Here is a 19,337-nt window from a genome sequence, read left to right on the forward strand (position 1 = left end):
TCAGACATTTACTGACTGTGTGACCCTGTGTATCATCTAACTCTATAGGGATAATAACAGCACCTACCTCCCAGAGTTGTGAGAATCCAGCGAGATAATATATGTAAAACACTGTGCAAACTTAAATGTGCTACACAAATATTGTTATTATTTTTTACTCTACCATCAAGGTATTACTTATGTTATTATTTCTACCCTAGCATCACCATAGATGACGAAAAAAGGAGATGTGCCAATTGTGCATCATGAAGGAGAGGAGATAGATGCTCATCTGTTACCTTTGTATCCTGACTACATCAAAGGAGCTAGGGAAAGTCCCCTAGTACACAGGGTGGTTGTTCTAGAGAGGATTTAAGGAAAGGCAATGATAAGAACTGCACAGAATGAAGAGGCACCAAAGAATTACCATCTGTGGGTGTGGCAGAAATATCTCTATCAGTGAGAGCACAACTATAAGGCATCACCCGAGCATGAAGATAAATATTTAAAGCTCTGCTGCTCTACACAGTAGCCCCTTCCATTATTTGCCTGGCCCCCTGAACATCAGGAAGATATTGGGTGTACTCATGGTTGTGGGACCAAAGGGAATCAAAGAGCTCCTGCTTCATTGATGGGTCCTCAGTTCTCTGGACACCCCCAAATTAATTGCATCTCTACTTTCCCCACTCCCTGACAGTATAGACCACCTCTTGGGAGATAATGCTGTTTCAAGACCAAGATGAACTGCTACTCCCAAACAGATTTTAAAAAAGGAGAGAAAAGCCTTCTCTAGAAAGAAATGTAACCCATGATAATAACAACAACTTAGCTTGCTGTTGTGGATGGAGCATTTGATTTACAGGAAGGCCTGGGTTCAAGTCGTGCCTTTACCCCTTACTAGCTAGATGACAGGGGCAAAACACTTAAACCCTCTGAATCTCAATTTCTTCATCTACAAAATAGGGATGATTCCTGCAAAACTTACCTCGCAGGGTAGTTGTGAGGTATAATTACAATTACAAATGTTAATTAAGTACTTTTCAAATTTTAAAGTTCTATATAAATGCCAGCTTTATTATTATTATTATTATTATTATTATTATTATTATTAAGCAAATTAAGGCTTATTAAATCTTCTTAAAACAGCCAGAGAACTGAGATTTCGAGACTGGAAGTGGCTTTTCCAAGGTCACGTAGCTACTAAATGTCATGGTAGAGTTTCGAACCCAAGTCACAGGATTATAGATTTAGAGATGAGAGGAATTTTAAAGGTCACCAAATCCAACCCTCTCATTTTAGAGATGGGGGACCTGAAGTCTAGAGAAATGAAATGACTCATCCAGTGTCACACAGCTAGCAAATGTCTGAGGCAGGACTGGAACCCTAGTTACCTGATTACAAGTTCAAATCTCTTTCCCCTCTACATCATGATTCTTGTGTCACTACTTTTAGAAACTCCTTCCTCCCCCTTTTCTCCTCATGTTCTCCAATATATTTAGCTGTGTGTTCTATAGCGGGGGTGGTTTAGGCTGGGTCTACTACAGCCCCACTAACAGTATCTTACAAAAAGCCTTTCCATAGAAGCTCCCCTGCCCTTGTTGGGTGAGCGAATGGGCTGAGCCTTTTCCCTGTTCCTCAGAGAGCACAATTTGGCTCATGGGGTTTACTTACCTTTGGCTGGAAGACTCCGTTTTCTTTCCCAAGGTGGTTTACAATTCCAAAAATGCACAGTGGCCCCGCAAATCCTAGGAAGTCAGCCAAGATCCGGAATGTGCTGCTGAGGACCAGCCTTCTCCCAAAGGCATGCCCGAGAGCACACCAGATGGCCCGAGAGCCCTGGGAATATCTGGAGCCCTTCCCCTGGTCCAGCAAGAAAAGAGAACAACAAAGTCAGATTCCTCACAATGGATGGGGCAAATTATTCCCAGGAGATTGACCGTGATTATCATCTCCTCAGACATCTCACCCACCCCTCCTCGGCTGCTGGTTCTCAACTACTACAATGATAATAGCTTGACACACACAGAACTTGAAAGTCCTAATGGCTGCTGTCTTATTGGACTTGGGTGAGCTTGCTAAGATTAAGAGGTCAGAACCTATTTTAATCAGGGAGAGCTAGGCAGTATTTGGTTCACTTGTTTTAGTGGGTCATCTTCCTCTGAGAGTAGTTTATGTATATGCATACGTATATGAGGGAGAGGCAAAAATAGACTGGATGGATGGAAAATCAGTAGCTGTGCCACTGGCTACCTATGCCTTAGGGGTCAGTTTACTCATCTGCAAAATGGAGAAAATTTTCCTTGTCCTGCCTTCTTCTCAGAGTGTTAGATGCCTGTAAAAACTATCCCTAAGTATATGGAGGTCTGTCATCAAGAAGAGGGAATAGATTTGTTCTGCTTGGCCCTAAGGGGGAATAATGAGTGGGAGCTGCAGAAAGACAATTATCACTACAAAAAGCTTTATAACACAGACAAGATCAGTATAACTAGGATTAGGGAAGAACCCGTCAATTGGGGGAAGACCTTCACATTAAATTACTCCAATAAAAGTCCGACCTCTAAAATTTATAGAAAATTGGCACAAATCTATGTCATTCCCCAAAAGCAAGTGGTTAAGATCTATAAATATAATATGTTACATATGATAAATGATATATAAATATCTATAAATATTTATAAACATATAAACGAAAACAAAAGGTAGATGATGAAGTAGATGAGGTAGATAGATGGTGCCGTGGCTGAAGTGCTAGACTTGGAGTCAGGAAGACCTAGGTATAAATCCCACTTTGGATGCCTACTTTCTAGGCACACAGTAGATGCTGAATAAATGCTTCTTGCTGACCTTTCTTTGTGACCTCTTTCAATCTCAGTTCCCTCATCTGTAAAATAAGGACAATAATAGCAGCTACTTCCCAGGGTTTTTTGGGACTCAAATAAGACAACATATGTAAAATACTTAGCAAACCATAAACATGATATGTCAGTGAGCTGTCATCATATTTTAAAAATGCTCCTAATCATTAATAAGAGAAACGAACATTAAAATAACTCTGAGTTTTCATTTCTAATTCAGGAAACTGGCAAGACTACAAAAGATAAAATAATCAGTGATATTTAGGAGTCATGGGAAGAGGGGCACACTAATACATTATTGGTGGAGCTGCAAAATGGCCCAATCATTTTGGAAAACAATTTGGAACTGGACTAGGAAAGTGACTAAACTGTTCATAACTTTTGGCCTGGAGATACTACTAGTGGGTTTTTACCCCAGGGAAGTCAAAGATAAAAAGACCTTTCTACATAGCAAAATATTCATAGCAGGACTTTTATGATATGAAGAATCAGACAGCAAAGAGCATACCCATCAATTAGAGAATTTCTGATATAATAAAATATCATTGTGTGGTAGGAAACAATGAACAGGAAGAATTCAGAGAAACCTGGGAAAGCCTATATGGACCATTGCAAAGGAAAATGAGAATCAAGACAACTGTATGCACAAGAACAACAATTAAGTAAAAGAAAACAATGTTAAAAGAGGTCAGAACTGATAGTAATGCAATGACCAGTCCTGGTTCCACAGGAGTGATGCTGAAACTGACGTCTCTCCTTTCAACAGAGAGGTGGTGGACTGGAGGTACAGAATGGGGCATATGCTGTCAGACATAATCAGCATTTGATGTGCTTAATGGCACTTTGTTATGAGGGAAGGTCCTACTTGAGAAATGGTAGAATTGGGAAAGAGCACTGATGTAAAAAGAAAAATATTAATAAAACATTTTAAAAAGCAGGTTCCAGTTTCATATAAAGAAAATAACTTTCTACTAATAATAGTTAGATTAATACAGTACTTAAGATTTGCAAAGTGTTTTATGAATATTATCTCATTTATCTTCACAACAACCATGAGAAGTAGGTGCCGTTATTATCCTCATTTTACAGATGAGGAAACTGAGGCAGTCAGCAGTTAAGTGAGTTGCCCAGGGTCACACACCTAGAAAGTGTTGAGGAAGGATTTGGACGAAGATCCTCCTGACCCCACGCTAGGTTGCTTCCATTGAAACTTTTTAAATTACCTTGAGAGATAAGTTCTCTACCACCTTTAGAGGGAATTTCTGCTCAGGTGTGGACAAGATGCCCTCCAAGGTCATATCTGAGTCTGAGATCTGGTGATTTGGTAAAAGCCTTTTTTAATTAAGCTGTAATGGATTATGAGAATGAACTGAAGATTTTCACATCCAACTATGATGACTATTATGAAAGTGTTTTGCATAACTACACATGTATAACCTATGCTGAATTGCTTGCCTTCTCAATGATAGTGGGTGGGGAGCGAAGAAGGGAGAGAAGTTGGAACTTAAAGTTTGAAGAACAAATGTTAAAAATTGCTTTTACAAGTAAATGAGAAGTAAGATATACAAGCAATGGGGTATAGAAATCTATCTTGCCCTACAAGAAAGTAAGGGGGAGGGGGATGGGGAGTGATAGAAGGGAGGGCAGACTGGGGGAAGGGGTAATCAGAATGTATGCAATCTGGGGTGGGTGGGAGGGGAAAGAAGAGTAGAAAATTTGGAACTTAAAATTTTGTGGAAATGATGAAAACTAAAAATTAATTGATTAATTGAGAAAAAAAGAAAATAGACTAAAGAATCCCCCCTTCTGTGGTTGTGGAGAGAGGGTCAAGTCATTCTGAGGGTCCAGAAGAAGTCTATTCTTCTGACAAGAACCAGGTCCATTACTGACCTTCTGGGCTTCAAAGGCCTCCCGAAGGCGCAGGTAGTTAGTTCGGGCCCTCATGGCAATGGGCAGCTTCCCGATGGCCTTCAGGTCGATAGGTTTCTTATGGGCTGTCTTGATGAAGGTGTTCATCCACCAGTAGGTCCCCTTGGACAGCAGGTTGACAAAGGGCTGCAGGAAGCGTACACCCAGGTCCTGCAGGTCCTCTGGTGGCTTCACCTCTTTGGGAGTCTTGAAGAACACATATCTCTGGGAAGCACACATACAGAGGGCAGTGAATGACCCTAGATGCTTCACTCCCCTGTCTCAAATAAACAAGGTAAAGGATGCCAAGACTTCTGACCTCTAGCAGATGGGTTGAAAAGGCCCTGAATCCTGAGTTTAGCATAGCTGAGTTCTAGTCCAAGCTTTATCATTTATTGGCTTAATTAATAAATTTAGAACTGGAAAGGATATTAGAGGCCCCTCAGTCCTATCTACTCATTTCAGACCTGAGGAAACCAAGGCCCAGGAAGGATGAATGGCTTGCCCAAGGGATATGAACCAGGGTCTTCTGACTTGAAAACTATATGACTTTGAAGAAGTCACTTTGTATTTCTAAGTCTCAGTCTCCTCTCCTGTAAAATGGGGATGACCATACTCACATTACTACCTCATGGAGTTGTGAATAATCAATAAATGGATAAATTTCTTTGCAACCGGAGAAGCACTATGGCGATATGAGCTCTATAAGTTATCGTTAATAATATCTGGGAAAGGAGATGACACATCACCTCCCTTGACCACATATTTGTTTGTTTATTTATGTATACAAAGCAATCATGGTTAAGTGACTTGCCTAGAATCACACCACTAGTAAGTGCCAAGTGTCTGAGATCAGATTTGAACTCAGGTCCTCCTGACTCTAGGGCCAGTGATATATCCACTGTGTCACCTAGCTGCCCTCATTGAGCATTTATTTCCATGCTTCATGTGCTCCTGGGTCTAATTTCAGCCAGTCCTCCTATGGTTTAAGCTATTTTTTTTACTTACCCTGTTCTCTAAGGAGGCAGTCAGTGTACTGGACTGGCAAAATTTGGAGATGAAGGATCTGGCTTCAAATCTGACTCTGTTAAAATACTGCCTGTGCAACCAGTAGCTTGCCTTCTCTGGACCTCAGTTTCCTTATTCGGAAAATGAAAGGGTTCAACTAGCTTACCTCTGAGCTCTTTGTCAGTTGTAAATCTTATGATCTTATGAGTTATTCACTTTTCCATAGAATGAAGGACATATACAGAGTAGAAAAAAATGGTATAGATAGTGGAAAGAACATTGGATTTGGAGTTACAGGACCTGGGTTTGAATCTTGACTATTATTTGCATCCTTTTTGATCTTGGGCAGTTCCTTGGGCTTTCATTTATTCTCAAAGAAGAGACCTCTAAGGTCCCTTTCAGGTATAAATCTGTGACCCATGATTTGGGTGTTGGGCCTCAAATTCCTCTTCTGAAAAATGAGGGAACATAGCTAACTAACCTCTAAGCTGCATTCAGACTTTAAATCTATGATGTTACAAATCTTTTCCTGTCCATGTTTTCCTGTGCATTTTTTTCCCTACAAACTAAATTTGGACTCTTCCAACTTTTTTTGAATGTTTGATTTTCCTATCACTTTTCAAATCCTCCAACATCCCTAGTACTGATTCACATGGCTCTTGTTAACCCTATCTAGAGGAGTCCAACAGAGCCCAGATGGGGTGCCTGGGGTAAGAGGGAGGGAGAATGCCCATTGGCCAAGAGAGATAAGAACCCACTCAAAGCTATCCCAAGCCCAGGTCAGCTCTCTCACTGGAGCACCAACAGCAGAGATGGTGATGGGGCAGGCTGGGAGAGGCTTACCCTCACTCTGATGACATTGATTTCCACAGTCAGGAGCATTCCATAGAGGATGACTAACAGCCCAGTAAGGCAGAAGCGGAGCTGAGAAAATCCAATTGCATTGTCATAGAACTTGACAAACTTGATGGTCTTGGTTATGAAGGCCAGAGTCCAGTAAATCAACAAGGCTGAAATTGAGAAAAGGGAAATGTATATGTGTGGGCCTAAGTGGGAAGAGCTGTGAATCTTCATGTGAGGGTGGGTATAGGTCTGTGTGTATGTCAACCTATGTTGTTGTTGTTCAGTTATTTCAGTCAAGTCTGACTATTTTTGATCCCAGTTTGGGGAGTTTTCTTGGCAAAGATACTGGAGTAGTTTACCATTTCCTTTTCTAACTCATTTTACGGATAAGGGAACTAAGGCAAACACAGTTAAATGACTTGCCCAAGGTTATACAGCTAGTAAATGTCTGGTCTAAGGCTAGATTTGAATTTAGAACTTATCAGACTATGTTTGTAGCATTATTCAGATATGACACTGAACTGAAGCTCAGTTCTAGTTGCCATATTTAAGGGGGACATGTATAAACTGAAGGACACCCAGAAGTGGGTGACCAGGATGGAAAAAGCCCTCTGATTCCAGGCCTGGCACTCTATGCATTGTGCAACCTAGTTGCCCATGTGAGCCTATGCATGAGTGTGAATCTGTGTGTGAGGATGGATCTGTGTACAAATATGGATTTCTGAAGTGTGGTTGTGAGTATATGTGAAAGGATGGTGGTAGTGATTAGAGACAACATAGTAGAATGGATTGAACATTGGACTTGGAGTCAGGAAGACCTGGGTTCAAATACTACCTCTGATACTTATTAGTTCTATGATCTTGGGTGAGTTCCTGGATCTCAGTTTCCTCACCTTTAACATTATGAAGTTGGACTTGATGATTTTTAAGTTACCTTACTGCTCTAAATCTATGATAACATGATCCTAAGTAAGTATGATAGAAAGTGTTAAGTAGTGGATACAGTACCAGACTTGGAATCAAGAAGGCTTGGGTTCAAATCTGACCTCAGACACTTACTGTCTGGGTAACCCAGAGCAAGAAACTTTATCTTTTTCATCCTTAGTGTCCTCTTCTGTAAATAGGAATATAATAACCCCTAACTACTAATGTTGTTGAAGAGAACAGATAACATAATTTATTTAAAGCTCTTTGCAAACCATTTTGCCAAATAAATGCAAGTTGTGGTGATCATGATGATGATAATGATGAAATTGAGTGTGAGTCCAAGACTCATTCTGGCTTTCACTGACCTAATTAATTAATCAACCAATAAACCAACAAGTTCTGATTAAGTGGCTGTTCTATGCCAGGCATTGTACGAAGGTTAAGGATCTAGGTACAAAGAATGAAGCAATCCCTAGTTGATAGGAGCTTACATTCTGCCCCTAGCCATCTTCTATAGCATGAATTATGTGTTACAGATCAGTTCCCTGGGAGGGCAGTAGAAAAACTCCTGGAAGGATCAGTTTCTTGTTCCTTAGAAACTACTAACCCTTTTCCCAGGAGGTAACTTAGGTTATAAAAAGAAAATCCTAGTTACTCACTATTTTGTTTTCTTGTGAATTAAAAAATAGACTCTTCAACATGAGCTGCCCCATGGAAGGGTGCTCTGGGTCAGTGAGTGTTCCCAGCTGACTGAAGTCTCTTATGAAGCTGGACCCTGACACTTGATGTCAGTAGCCTGTATTTGACATCCTGCTCAGCCTGGAGACAGAAATGCTAGCACCTGTGATGTAAATTACCTGCCACCCACATCTGGTTAGCATGAGATGCCTGACTTTCCTCTGAGACTACAGAGAAAGAGTTATATTCTACACTGTGTATATCATATATATCTTGGATAATACATATAATAATGTATATCCATATCACACATTACATATATATACATATCTATAGCATCTACATTACATATATGTTTTATTTACAGGGGAGTGCCAACAAATGTTTTAAAACTGACTCTCAAAAAAAAGTGCACACAAGATACTTTTAAGTTTAATTTGCATTGCTAACATTTTCTCCATCACTTTCTTAAGTCTTGACTGGAAGTGTCAAACTCAAGGCAGTCAGTTGCATGAAGCCTACAAAACTCCCTAAGCCAGATTAAAATTTAATCAGGAAATGTTTAATGAAATAAATAAAAATATAATACAATATGGAAAATGTTAATTTGTGTTTTTCCAAGCAGAGAAGGATTCGTTTCCATTTAAGTTTAACACCACAGGTCTACATAACCAAGAAAGCAATAAAGTAAGTGCTTGCCAATTTCATGAGCCCTTTTGAGGTGGTTCCAGCACATCCCTGTATACATACAGACATACCATATAAAGGTGGCAACCATTCTGTCATCCTCTGGCTCTCAGATTCTTTTTGTAGCATTTTTCAGACATGATACTGAACTGAGGTTCAGTTCTAGCTGCCATATTTAAGTAGGACATGTATAAACTGGAGGACACCTAGAAGTGGTTGACCAGGATGGGAAAAGTCTTCAGGATCATGTCATGTTTTTGATCCAAAGAGGAGACTTGGGGGGTAGGGAGAATGACATGATAATTATCATCAAGTATTTGAATGGCTGTTCCTTCTGTAAAGGTGGGACCAGACCTGTTCTATTCAACCCCAGAAGACAAAACTAGGAAAAATGGATGGAAGTTAGAGAGGCTCGCTTAGTCTCAGAGAAGGAAAACTTCTTGACAATTAGAGTTTTTGCCTAAAGTCAAACAGATGGTAAGTGGAAGAACCAGGATTCGAACTCATATTTTCCCCCTCCAGATCCAGCACTCTTCTGGATACCTCCTCAGAATTCTTCAGGTGAAGGCTGGATGATCATTTTAGGGAGAATTTACAAAAAGGAATTCTAACTATGTGTGGTCTTAGGCAAAAGGGTCTTTGAAGTCCTTCCAAAGTGAGATTATTTTGTTTAAAATAAAGAGCATCATACTGGGAAATCAACGGATCATGTAATCCTACAATAGAGTCTCAGATCTTTGAATCTCAGATTTTCCAGTCTGTGAAGTGGAGAGAAAGGATCAAGATCATAGAATTAGGTCTCTAAGGGAAAGTGAAAATCACATAGTCTAACCCTCTCATTTTGTATATGAAGGAACTGAGGTCAAGAAATTAAGCGACTTGTTCAAGGTTACGGAGGGAGTAAGAGGCAAAACCAAGATTCAAACTCAGATCCTCCAACTCAAACCCCAGCATCCTTTTCCAATGCACCATGCTACCTATTGCCTACCACTTCAGTGAGCTAACTCAGATCTGTGACAGGAAGGGACATAAACCAGGACTCAATACCTGTGAAGGTTACATGGTGAGTGGGATGAATTTTTCAGCCACAGAATCTCAAAAACAACTCATCAGATCTTAGAGCAATCCACAGCACTAGCGGACATATCCACACACAAGAAATGAGAGATTCTTGAAGCATCGAATCAATAAGGAAGGAAGTGGCTGTTATTATTTAAGAACCTGAGATGCTATTGTCTGTCTCAAAAGAGACACCAAGTATAAACAAGTCTGTGTAACTCTAAATTGCTGTACATATGTAAATTATTTTTACCATATTTTAATCATTCTTTCCATATCTCTCCTTCTCTGCTCACTCCATTCCTACCACATCCTCCTCCTCTTTCAGATCATCAGATCATAGATTCACAATGAAAAGGGACCTTAGAGAAGTTCAGCAGGACCAAGTGAGTGAGAGCTACAGAGCCCCAGTTATCTGCAGTGGCTGCTCCTGAGACTATCAGCCCACAGATTAAATGTCTGTAAGTCACCTACTTGAACTTCCGGGAGCCAAAATGGTAGAGTGATTGGTAAATGCTCTCTCCCTGTCCCGTTGTTGACCTTGAAAGAACCTTAAAATATTTCCCCAGAAAAATCCTGGAACAGTGGGATCCGCAGAAGGGGCAATCAGTCTCATAGCATGTGAGGCTAGGGAAATCGCTAAGGAGGATTCCTCTGGCTGTGGCAGAGTACTAGAGCTGTCCCAGACATCCCCACCTCAGCAAACCAGGAGGACATCCGGAGCTTTTGGGGAGTGGAGCCTCACAACCACCAACACCAGGCCCCCAGATGAGCCTCAGCACTCCAGGGGAAATGGAAAGACAGTAGGGCCACCGGGATCACCAACCACTGAGCTTGCCTTTGCTCTACCTCAGCTGAGGAGATCTTCCTTGACCAGACCACCCGTCTCCCACACTTAAAAAGCTAGCTCCAGGGCTAATCTGGAGAAACACACACACAAAAAAGAATTCATTTGGCCTCTGCTTTCTCACACCAGGCAGCTCAGCATCAGGTTCTTTAGTTTCTAGCTGAAAGAACCAGAGGCCACAGTACACAAAGTGTTATCATCATGAGTAACAAGCAAAGCAGGAAGGAAAAGATCATAGAATCTTTTTATGGGGACAAAGATCAAAACACAAATACCAAAGAGGTCAGTATTGAGACTGTACTCCCATATGAAACTTCAGAAGGGACTATGAACTGTTCACATGCACAAAGAGCACTCTTGGAAGAGCTGAAGAAGGAAATAGAAGAAAAATTGGCCAATGATTTTAAAAGTATGAAAAAACAATTCACTGAAGAGAACAGCTCTTTATAAAGGAAAATTGAACAAATAGAAAAGACAGCACAAAACCTAACTGAGGAATTGGACAAGTGGAAAAGGAAGTACAAAAACGAACTGGAGAAAATAATTCCTTAAAAAGAATAATTGGACAGGTGGAAAAGAAGATGCAAAAGTTAACTGAAGAAAACAATTTGATGAAAATTAGAATTGGGCAAGTAGAAGCTAATGACTCTATGAGACATCAAGAATCAGTCAAACAAAATCTAAAGAATGAAAAGATAGAAGAAAATGTAAAATATCTAATTGCAAAAACAACTGACCTGGAAAATCGATTCAGGAGAGGAAATCTAAGAATTATTGGCCCACCAGAGAGCCAATGAGAAAAAGAGCCTGGCCAATATCTTCCAATAAATCACCAAGAAAAACTGCTCAGAAGTCCTAGAGGGCAAAATAGTCATTGAAAGAATCCACTGTTCACCTCCCAAAAGGGATCTAAAACTAAAAACATCAATGAATATCGTTGCCAAATTTCAGAACTATCAAGTGAAGGAGAAAATACTATAAGCAGCCAGAAAGAAACCATTCAAATATAGAGGATTTCCAGTCAGGATCACACAGGACCTTTCAGCTTCTACATTAAAAGATCGAAGGAATTGGAATATGAAATTCTGTGAGGCAAAAGAACTGGGACTACAATCAAGGATCAATTACCCAGCAAAGCTGAGCATAACATATCAGGCAAGGAGATGGATATTCAGTGAAATAAGGGATTTCCAGACCTTCCTGATGAAAAGACCAGAACTCAATAGAAAATTCTATCTTTAAATGCAGCTCTCAAGAGAGGCACAAAAGAGTAAACAAGGGAGAAGAGAAACTTGTTACTCAATATAAGCAAACTTTTTACTTCTCTATAAGGGAAGATGATACTTGTTAATCTTGAGAATTATATGTCTATTATGAAATATAAAAGGGATATACATAGATAGAGGGGGCAGATATAAAGTAAATGATATGATGATAAAAATGTGATTTAAGGATGTAAAGGGATTGTAACAGGAGATGAGAAAAGGAGGCAGAAAATAGTAAATTACATCACAGGAAGAGGCACAAAATTATATTATAGTAGAGGGAAAGAGGGGAGGGAGATGAGCATTGTTTGAGAGGTACTCTCATCTCATTTGTTTCAACGAGGGAACAACAAACTGAATTAAGTATATAAATCTAGCTAGTTCTATAGGCAGTAGGAAGGGAAAGGGGAAAAAAGGGAGGGGAGGCTAAAAGGGAGGGAAGAAGTAGTAAGGATAAAGGGGAGTAAAAGGGAGGGGGGCTGAAAGAAGGAAGGGAGCGAGTGGTCAAAAGTGAAAACTCTGTTGTGGAGGGGAAGGGAGAAGGGAGAACTAAAAGCCCAAATGGTGGGAAAGAGGGTGGAGGGAAAGACACAGATAATAATCATAACTGTGTATGTGAATGGGATGAGCTCTCCCACAAAACAGAGACAGATAGAAGATGGATTAAAAGCCATAATCCAACAATATGCTGTTTACAAGAAAAACATTTGAAATGGGGGGGGGGGGGATACACACAGGGTAAAGGTAAAAGGCTGGAGTAGAATATATTGTGCTTGAGCTGATGTAAAAAAAGAAGGGGTAGCAATCCCAATCTTAGACAAAGGAAAAGCAGAAATAGATCTAATTAAAAGAGATAAGAAAGGAAACTATATCCTGCTAAAAGGCACCATAAATAATAAAGCAATATCATTACTAAACACACATGCTCCAAGTGGTATAGCATCCAGACCCTTAGAGGAGAAGTTAAGGGAGTTACAGGAAGAAATAGACAGCAAAACTCTACTAGTGGAGGACATCAACCTCTCCCTGTCTGAACTTTATAAATCTAACATTAAAATAAACAAGAAAGAAGTTAAGGAGGTGAATAAAACTGTGGATAAGGTAGATATGATAGATTTCTGGAGAAAACTGAATGGGGATAGAAAGGAATGCAGCTTTTTTTTCCTCAGTGGTACATGGCACATATACAAAAATTGATCATGCACTAGGGCATAAAACCCTCACAATCCAGTGCAGAAAGGCAGAGGTAGTCAATGCATCCTTCTCAGATCATAATGCAATAAAAATTATATGTAATAAAAGGCCATGGAAAAAGACCAAAAATTAATTGGAAACTAAGTAATCTAAATCTAAAGAATGAGTGGGTTAAACAACAAATCATAGAAACAATCAACAACTTCATTCAAGTGAATGACAATAATGAGACAACCTACCAAATCTTATGGGATACAGAAAAAGCAGTTCTTAGGGGAAGTTTTATATCTTTGAATGCCTACATGAATAAAATAGAGAAAGAGGAGATCAATGACTTGGGTATGCAGCTGAAAAAGCTACAAAAAGAACAAAATGAAAATCCTTAAGTGAATAAAAAATTAGAAATACTAAAAACCAAAGGAGAGATTAATAAAAATTGAAATTAAGAAAATTATTGAACTAATAAATAAAACTAAGAGTTAGTTTTATGAAAAAAATCAATAGAATTGATAAACCTTTGGTCAATTTGATTTAAAAAAAGAAAGAAGAAAACCAAATTACCAATATCAAAAATGAAAGGAGTGAACTCACCTCCAATGAGGAAGAAAGTAAAACAATAATTAGAAATTTCTTTACTCAATTTTATGCCCATAAATTCGACAATCTAAATGAGATAGATGATTATTTTAAAAAATATAAATTGCCCAGATTAACAGTAGAGGAAGTTGAATACTTAAATAACCCCATTTCAGAAAAAGAAATTGAATAAGCCATCAACAAATTCCTTGGGAAAAAATTTCTAGGGCTGGACTGATTTACAAGTGAATTCTATCAAACATTTAAAGAAAGTTAATTCCAATACTATATAGACTATTTGGGAAAATTGGGGAAGGAGTCCTCTCAAATTCTTTTTATGATACAAATATGGTTTTCATACCTAAACTAGGAAGAGCCAAAACAGAGAAAGAAAATTATAGACCAATTTCTCTAATGAATATAGATGCAAAAATTTTAAATAAGATTTTAGCAAAAAGAATACAGCAACTTATCACTAGAATAATATATTATGATCAGGTAGGATTTATATCAGGAATGCAGAGCTGGTTCAATATTAGGAAAACAGTTAGCATTCCTGATCACATCAACAACAAAACTAACAGAAGCTACGTTATTATCTCAATAGATGCAGAAAAAACTTTTGACAAAATACAACATCCACTCCTATTAAAAACACTGGAGAGCATAGGAATAAATGGAACTTTCCATAAAATAATAAGCTTTTAAGGTTAGCATTAGGGTTAGAAATGTTAGCTGTAGCAATGAGAAGAAAAAGAAATTGAAGGAATTAGAATAGGCAAAGAAGAAGCTAAGTCATCACTCTTTGCAGATGATATGATGGCATACTTAGATAATCCAAGAGAATCAAGTAAAAAACTACTTCAAATAATAAACAACTTTGGCAAAGTTAGGGGTTACAAAACAAACCCCTACAAATCTTCTGCATTTCTATATATTACTAACAAAGCCCAAAAGCAAGAAATAGAAAGAGAAATACCATTTAAAACTAGGGTAGACACTATAAAATATTTGGGAGTCTACCTGTCAAAACAAATCCAGGAACTATAAGAACACAATTACAAAATACTTTTCGCGCAAATAAAGTCAGGTCTAAGTAAGTGGAAAAACATCTGTTGCTTGTGGATAGGCTGAGCCAATGTAATAAAAATGACAATTCTACCTAAATTAATTTACTTATTCAGTGCCATACCAATCAAACTATCAGATAATTATTTTCTAGAGCTAGAAAAAATAACATCAAAATTCATCTGGAAGAAGAAAAGGTCCAGAATATCAAGGGAACTAATGAAAAGAAATGCTAGGGAAGGTGGCCTAGCTCTACCAGATCTCAAATTGTATTATAAAGCAGCATTTATCAAAACCACTTGGTACTGTCTAGGAAACAGAAGGGTAGACCAGTGGAATATCTTAGGTACTCAAGACACAGTAGTCAACGAATATAGCAATCTACTGTTTGATAAACCTAAGGACCCCAGCTTCTGAGATAATAACTCACTGTTCAACAAAAATTGCTAGGAAAACTGGATAGCAGTGTGGCAGAAACTAGGCATAGACCAATGCCTGACACCATATACAAGAATAAAGTCCAAATGGGTACATGATCTAGGTATAAAGATTGATACTATAAACAAATTAGTGGATCAAGGAATAGTGTATTTATCAGATTTATGGAGAAGAGAAGAATTTTTGACCCAACAAGAGATAGAAAGCATTATGAAGTGAAAAATGGATAATTTTGATTACATTAAACTGAAAAGTTTTTGCGCAATCAAACCCAATGCAACCAAGATTAGGAAGGAAGCAGAAAACTGGGAAAGAATTTTTGCAACTAGTGTCTATGATAAAGGCCTCATTTCTAAAATATATAGGGAACTGAGTCAAATGTACAAGAATACAAGTCATTTTCCAATTGATAAATGGTCAAATGATATGAACAGGCAGTTTTCAGAGGAAGAAATTAAAGATATCTATAGTCTTATGAAAAAATGCTCTAAATCATTATTGATTAGAGAGATGCAAATCAAAACAATTCTGAGATAGCACATCACACCTATCAGATTGGCTAACATGACAAAACAGGAAGATGATAAATGTCGGAGAAGATGTGGGAGAGTTGGAACACTAATTCATTGTTGGTGAATACTATTGTGCTATAAGAAGTGATGAACAAGAAGACTTCAGAGAGACCTGGAAAAATTTATATGATCTGATGCTGAGCGAAAGGAGCAGAACCAGGAGAACTTTGTACACAGCAACACCAACAGTGTGCAAGGATTTTTTTCTAATAGACTTACAACTTCATTGCAATGCAAGGACTTAAAAAATTCCTAATTGTCTTTTAAGGCAAAATGCCTTCCACATCCAGAGAAAGAACTATGGAATTCAATTGCAGAATGTAGCATATCATTTTCTTTTGTATTACATTTTGGTTTGTTTTATGATTTTTCCCATTCATTTTAATTCTTCTGTGCAACATGACTAAGGTGAGGGTGTATTTCGTAGGAATGTATGTGTAGAACCTATATAGAATTGTATGTCGTCTTGGGGAGGGAAGGAGGAGAGAAGGAGGAAGGAGGGGGAGGGAGGGAAAAAATCTAGATTATATGGAAGTGATTGTGGAGCACTGAAAATAAATAAAAGAAAAAAAAAGAAAAGGGACCTCAGAGATCTTCTAGTCTATACCCCTGATGGGAGGTCATGGGAGGTAAAACAAGGTCAAACAGCAAGTGGAAGAGCTAGGATTTGAACCCATGTTTTCTCCCTCCAAATCCAGAACTCTTTCCAGTTTAGCACATGCCTCAGATGTGGATCTGTATCCCTGTTCCCCTCACCCTCAACAGTCTCTCTTGAACCCCCTGTTTTCACTGTGACCTCCTAGACTGCAGAAATGCAGGGCTGAGCAGGGAGAGAGGGATGAGACTTTATATGAGCACCTGGCCCCACTTCATGATTACAGGTAGTGGTTATTCTGAACCCCACGTACAAAGGTTGAACTAGATACATTCTGAGTCTGAGACACACAGACTGGACCCTGTAAATAGCAGCCCCAGAACCCAGCAGGGGGTGCACAGAGAAAATCTAGATGCTAGATTCACACCGGTGAAAATGGCCTCTAGAACCATCTAATTTAATCTCCCATGGACTTTATAATCTCCCCTCTAGAGTCTGTGATCGGCCCCTGTCAGCTGACTATGGATGCACAGGGAAACCAGAGGTTGGTCACGATGGTTGTGGAACAGCTCTGTCACGTACCAATCAGCAGCTTGGGAAAGTTGGAGGTCTCAATGTTGTGATAGTAGACAACAGAGGTGATAGCTGCCAAAAATGCCATCCCAGCAGGCATGTACAGGTGCAGATGACGGGAGTCAGCCACCCTGGAGGAGGAGAGAGAAAGAGAACATTTGGAGTAGTCCTACGTGGCAGATGCTAGGGGGCTATGGAAGTCATCCTGTGCACACTGTGATAGTGAGTGGCATAGCTTACCACCAAACACAATGCTTTCTTAGGGTTTGCACTGGACAGTTTCTCAAAATTTGTGGTGTTTGGAGATAGGTCTATGAGAGGGAGGAAAATGAGGTCTTTGTTTCAGTAATAAAAATAAGCCATTGAGAAAGCTCAGTTACTCTGCAGGTGTGGAATATTGTACCTGGGTCTTCCCCTATTGTAAGCTCCTTGAGGGCAGGGATGAGTATCTTTCTTTCTGCACATATTTGTGGCACATGGTAAGACCTTATCATACTTGTTGACTTGGCTAAATGTAGATCTGAGACAGGGTCTGGGAAGGATAGATATATTCAGAAATGAAGGTGATGGAAAAATAAAAATGAAAGCACTAAGAATAAGAAAAATGCATTTACAAAGCACTTTATTTATAAAAGTTATTTTTTTCTTTACAACAGTTCAAGGAAGTTGGGAGCTGACATATATGTCACTTACCATGGTTTCCACAGCCTTTCCATAGGGAGGTTGGAAAAGCACTTCCCATACATGATTTCACTTGAGCCTTACAAGAAACTTGTGAGGCAGGTACAACAGGTATGATTGTTTCCATTTTATAGATGAGGAAACTGAGATTCAGAATGATTATGTGACTTGCCCAGGGTTACCCAGTTAATATCTGCCTGAGACAGGATTTGAACTCAGGTTTTCCTAATTCCAAGACTACTGTCCTATCCATTGCACCAAGATCCTGATTCATAGACCCTGAAACTAAGAGGGCCCAGTACATAAGCTAATTTGAAGTTAAGTAAGCCAAGTCAACAAGTATTTATTAAGTGCTTACTGTATGCTAGCCACTGCAATAAGGGCTGAGAATCCAGATGCAAACAGAAAGACAATTCCCGTCTTCAAAGAACTTACATTCTAATGGCGGACAACAATATATAAAAGGAAGCTGAAAACTGAAGTTAAGGGGGTGTGAAGGTACAAAATTCTATAGAAAGGAGTTAGGAGTGAAACTTGGAGAAGAGTGAAGAATGTCCCTCCTTCCCTCCTAACCCCTCCCTTCTAGGATGGGGACATTGCTTTTGGCGACAGCCATGAGGTTAATGGACCAGGAGAAACATTTCTTTGTATCAGAAGCTAAATTCCTCTGACTGGCTGGTTTGATAAGTTCAAGTAGCAGAGATAAACCTCCTAACCTGTGCCAGATTAATGACAGATCTGTGTAATGACAACAATAGGCTAGGTCAAGCCTTAGAGGCCAGCAATTTTTCAGAGCTGATTCACTAAACTTTCCTTATTCACTTCCTTCACCTTTCCCTGCCCCTAATCATCTGTTGTCTGTGAATAGTCAGGGATACCCAGGGAGGCAGTGCTCTGCAGCATTCTCCCATTCCCCAAAGGTCATAACTTAAGCTGTCATTAGTTAACATCTTAATTATCAACTAGCACCCTAATTATCAGCTAACACTGTAATTATGCTGACACCTACAAGGGACAGATATTTCACTTTTGAGAGCCTTGACTAATTGGCCAATGTTTCTTGGAACAGGTAAGTAGGATCAGTGGAGACTGTCACGTGCCAGGATGAGGTATGAATGGGGAAAGACTGGATGGTAAAAGAACTATAGTAATATAACTGAGGAAGGGCCCCCTTTTCTCATTATCTTCTTTTCCCACTCCTCAACTTCCTGGTAAAGGCAGATAGGCCTGTCCAGTGGTTTCCAGACATGGGGTTACTGCAAAGGATCTGAGAGGTCACGAATAAGCAAGTATACCTCCTAGAGAATGACTAGAGATGAGGTCTCAAACATAGATGTATTAGTAGTTATCAAATGCACAGAGATGCTGTTGTGATGTCTAACCACTCCTCAGTTTCCTTTGCTGGCTCATCATCCATAGCATGCCCCTTAACTATAGGTATTTTCCAAAGTTATAGCCTAGGCCAACTTTTTTCCTTTTCCCTTCCCTTCCCTTCCCTTCCCTTCCCTTCCCTTCCCTTCCCTCCACAACATCTCTCACATCCAACCCCTTTTCTCATAGCAACTCACTTACCTCATTCAGGTT

The 19,337-nt window shown here is 39.3% G+C and overlaps 1 protein-coding gene and 1 long non-coding RNA gene across 10 annotated transcripts in view; one reads left to right on the top strand and one right to left on the bottom strand.

Annotated features, from left to right (window-relative positions):
• ABCC8 (ATP binding cassette subfamily C member 8) overlaps nt 1–19,337 on the bottom strand; it is a 123,371-nt gene that overhangs the window by 88,182 nt on the left and 15,852 nt on the right. For 7 of the 8 annotated variants that reach the window (XR_011969365.1, XM_072619621.1, XM_072619619.1 and 4 more), the window contains exons 3-6: nt 17,082–17,203; nt 6,594–6,760; nt 4,725–4,967; nt 1,651–1,839 (exon numbers count right to left, since the gene is read on the bottom strand). Coding sequence is in view for 7 of the 8 variants with exons in the window: in XM_072619621.1 (XP_072475722.1) it covers nt 1,651–1,839; nt 4,725–4,967; nt 6,594–6,760; nt 17,082–17,203 (721 nt within the window). In the remaining variant the exon portion in view is untranslated. The remainder of the gene's footprint in view (nt 1–1,650; nt 1,840–4,724; nt 4,968–6,593; nt 6,761–17,081; nt 17,204–19,337) is intronic. The other variant, XM_072619622.1, reaches the window with a different exon arrangement.
• The window catches only part of LOC140510761 (uncharacterized), a 36,502-nt gene that overhangs the window by 4,474 nt on the left and 12,691 nt on the right, over nt 1–19,337 (top strand). Inside the window, exon 2 of one of the 2 annotated variants that reach the window (XR_011969369.1) lies at nt 10,273–10,405. The exons of the other annotated variant lie outside the window; for it this stretch is intronic. This is a non-coding gene — a long non-coding RNA (uncharacterized lncRNA). The remainder of the gene's footprint in view (nt 1–10,272; nt 10,406–19,337) is intronic. 2 annotated transcript variants of the gene reach the window in all.

Source organism: Notamacropus eugenii, chromosome 6, assembly GCF_028372415.1.
Source record: "Notamacropus eugenii isolate mMacEug1 chromosome 6, mMacEug1.pri_v2, whole genome shotgun sequence".
Taxonomy (NCBI): Eukaryota; Metazoa; Chordata; class Mammalia; order Diprotodontia; family Macropodidae; genus Notamacropus; species Notamacropus eugenii.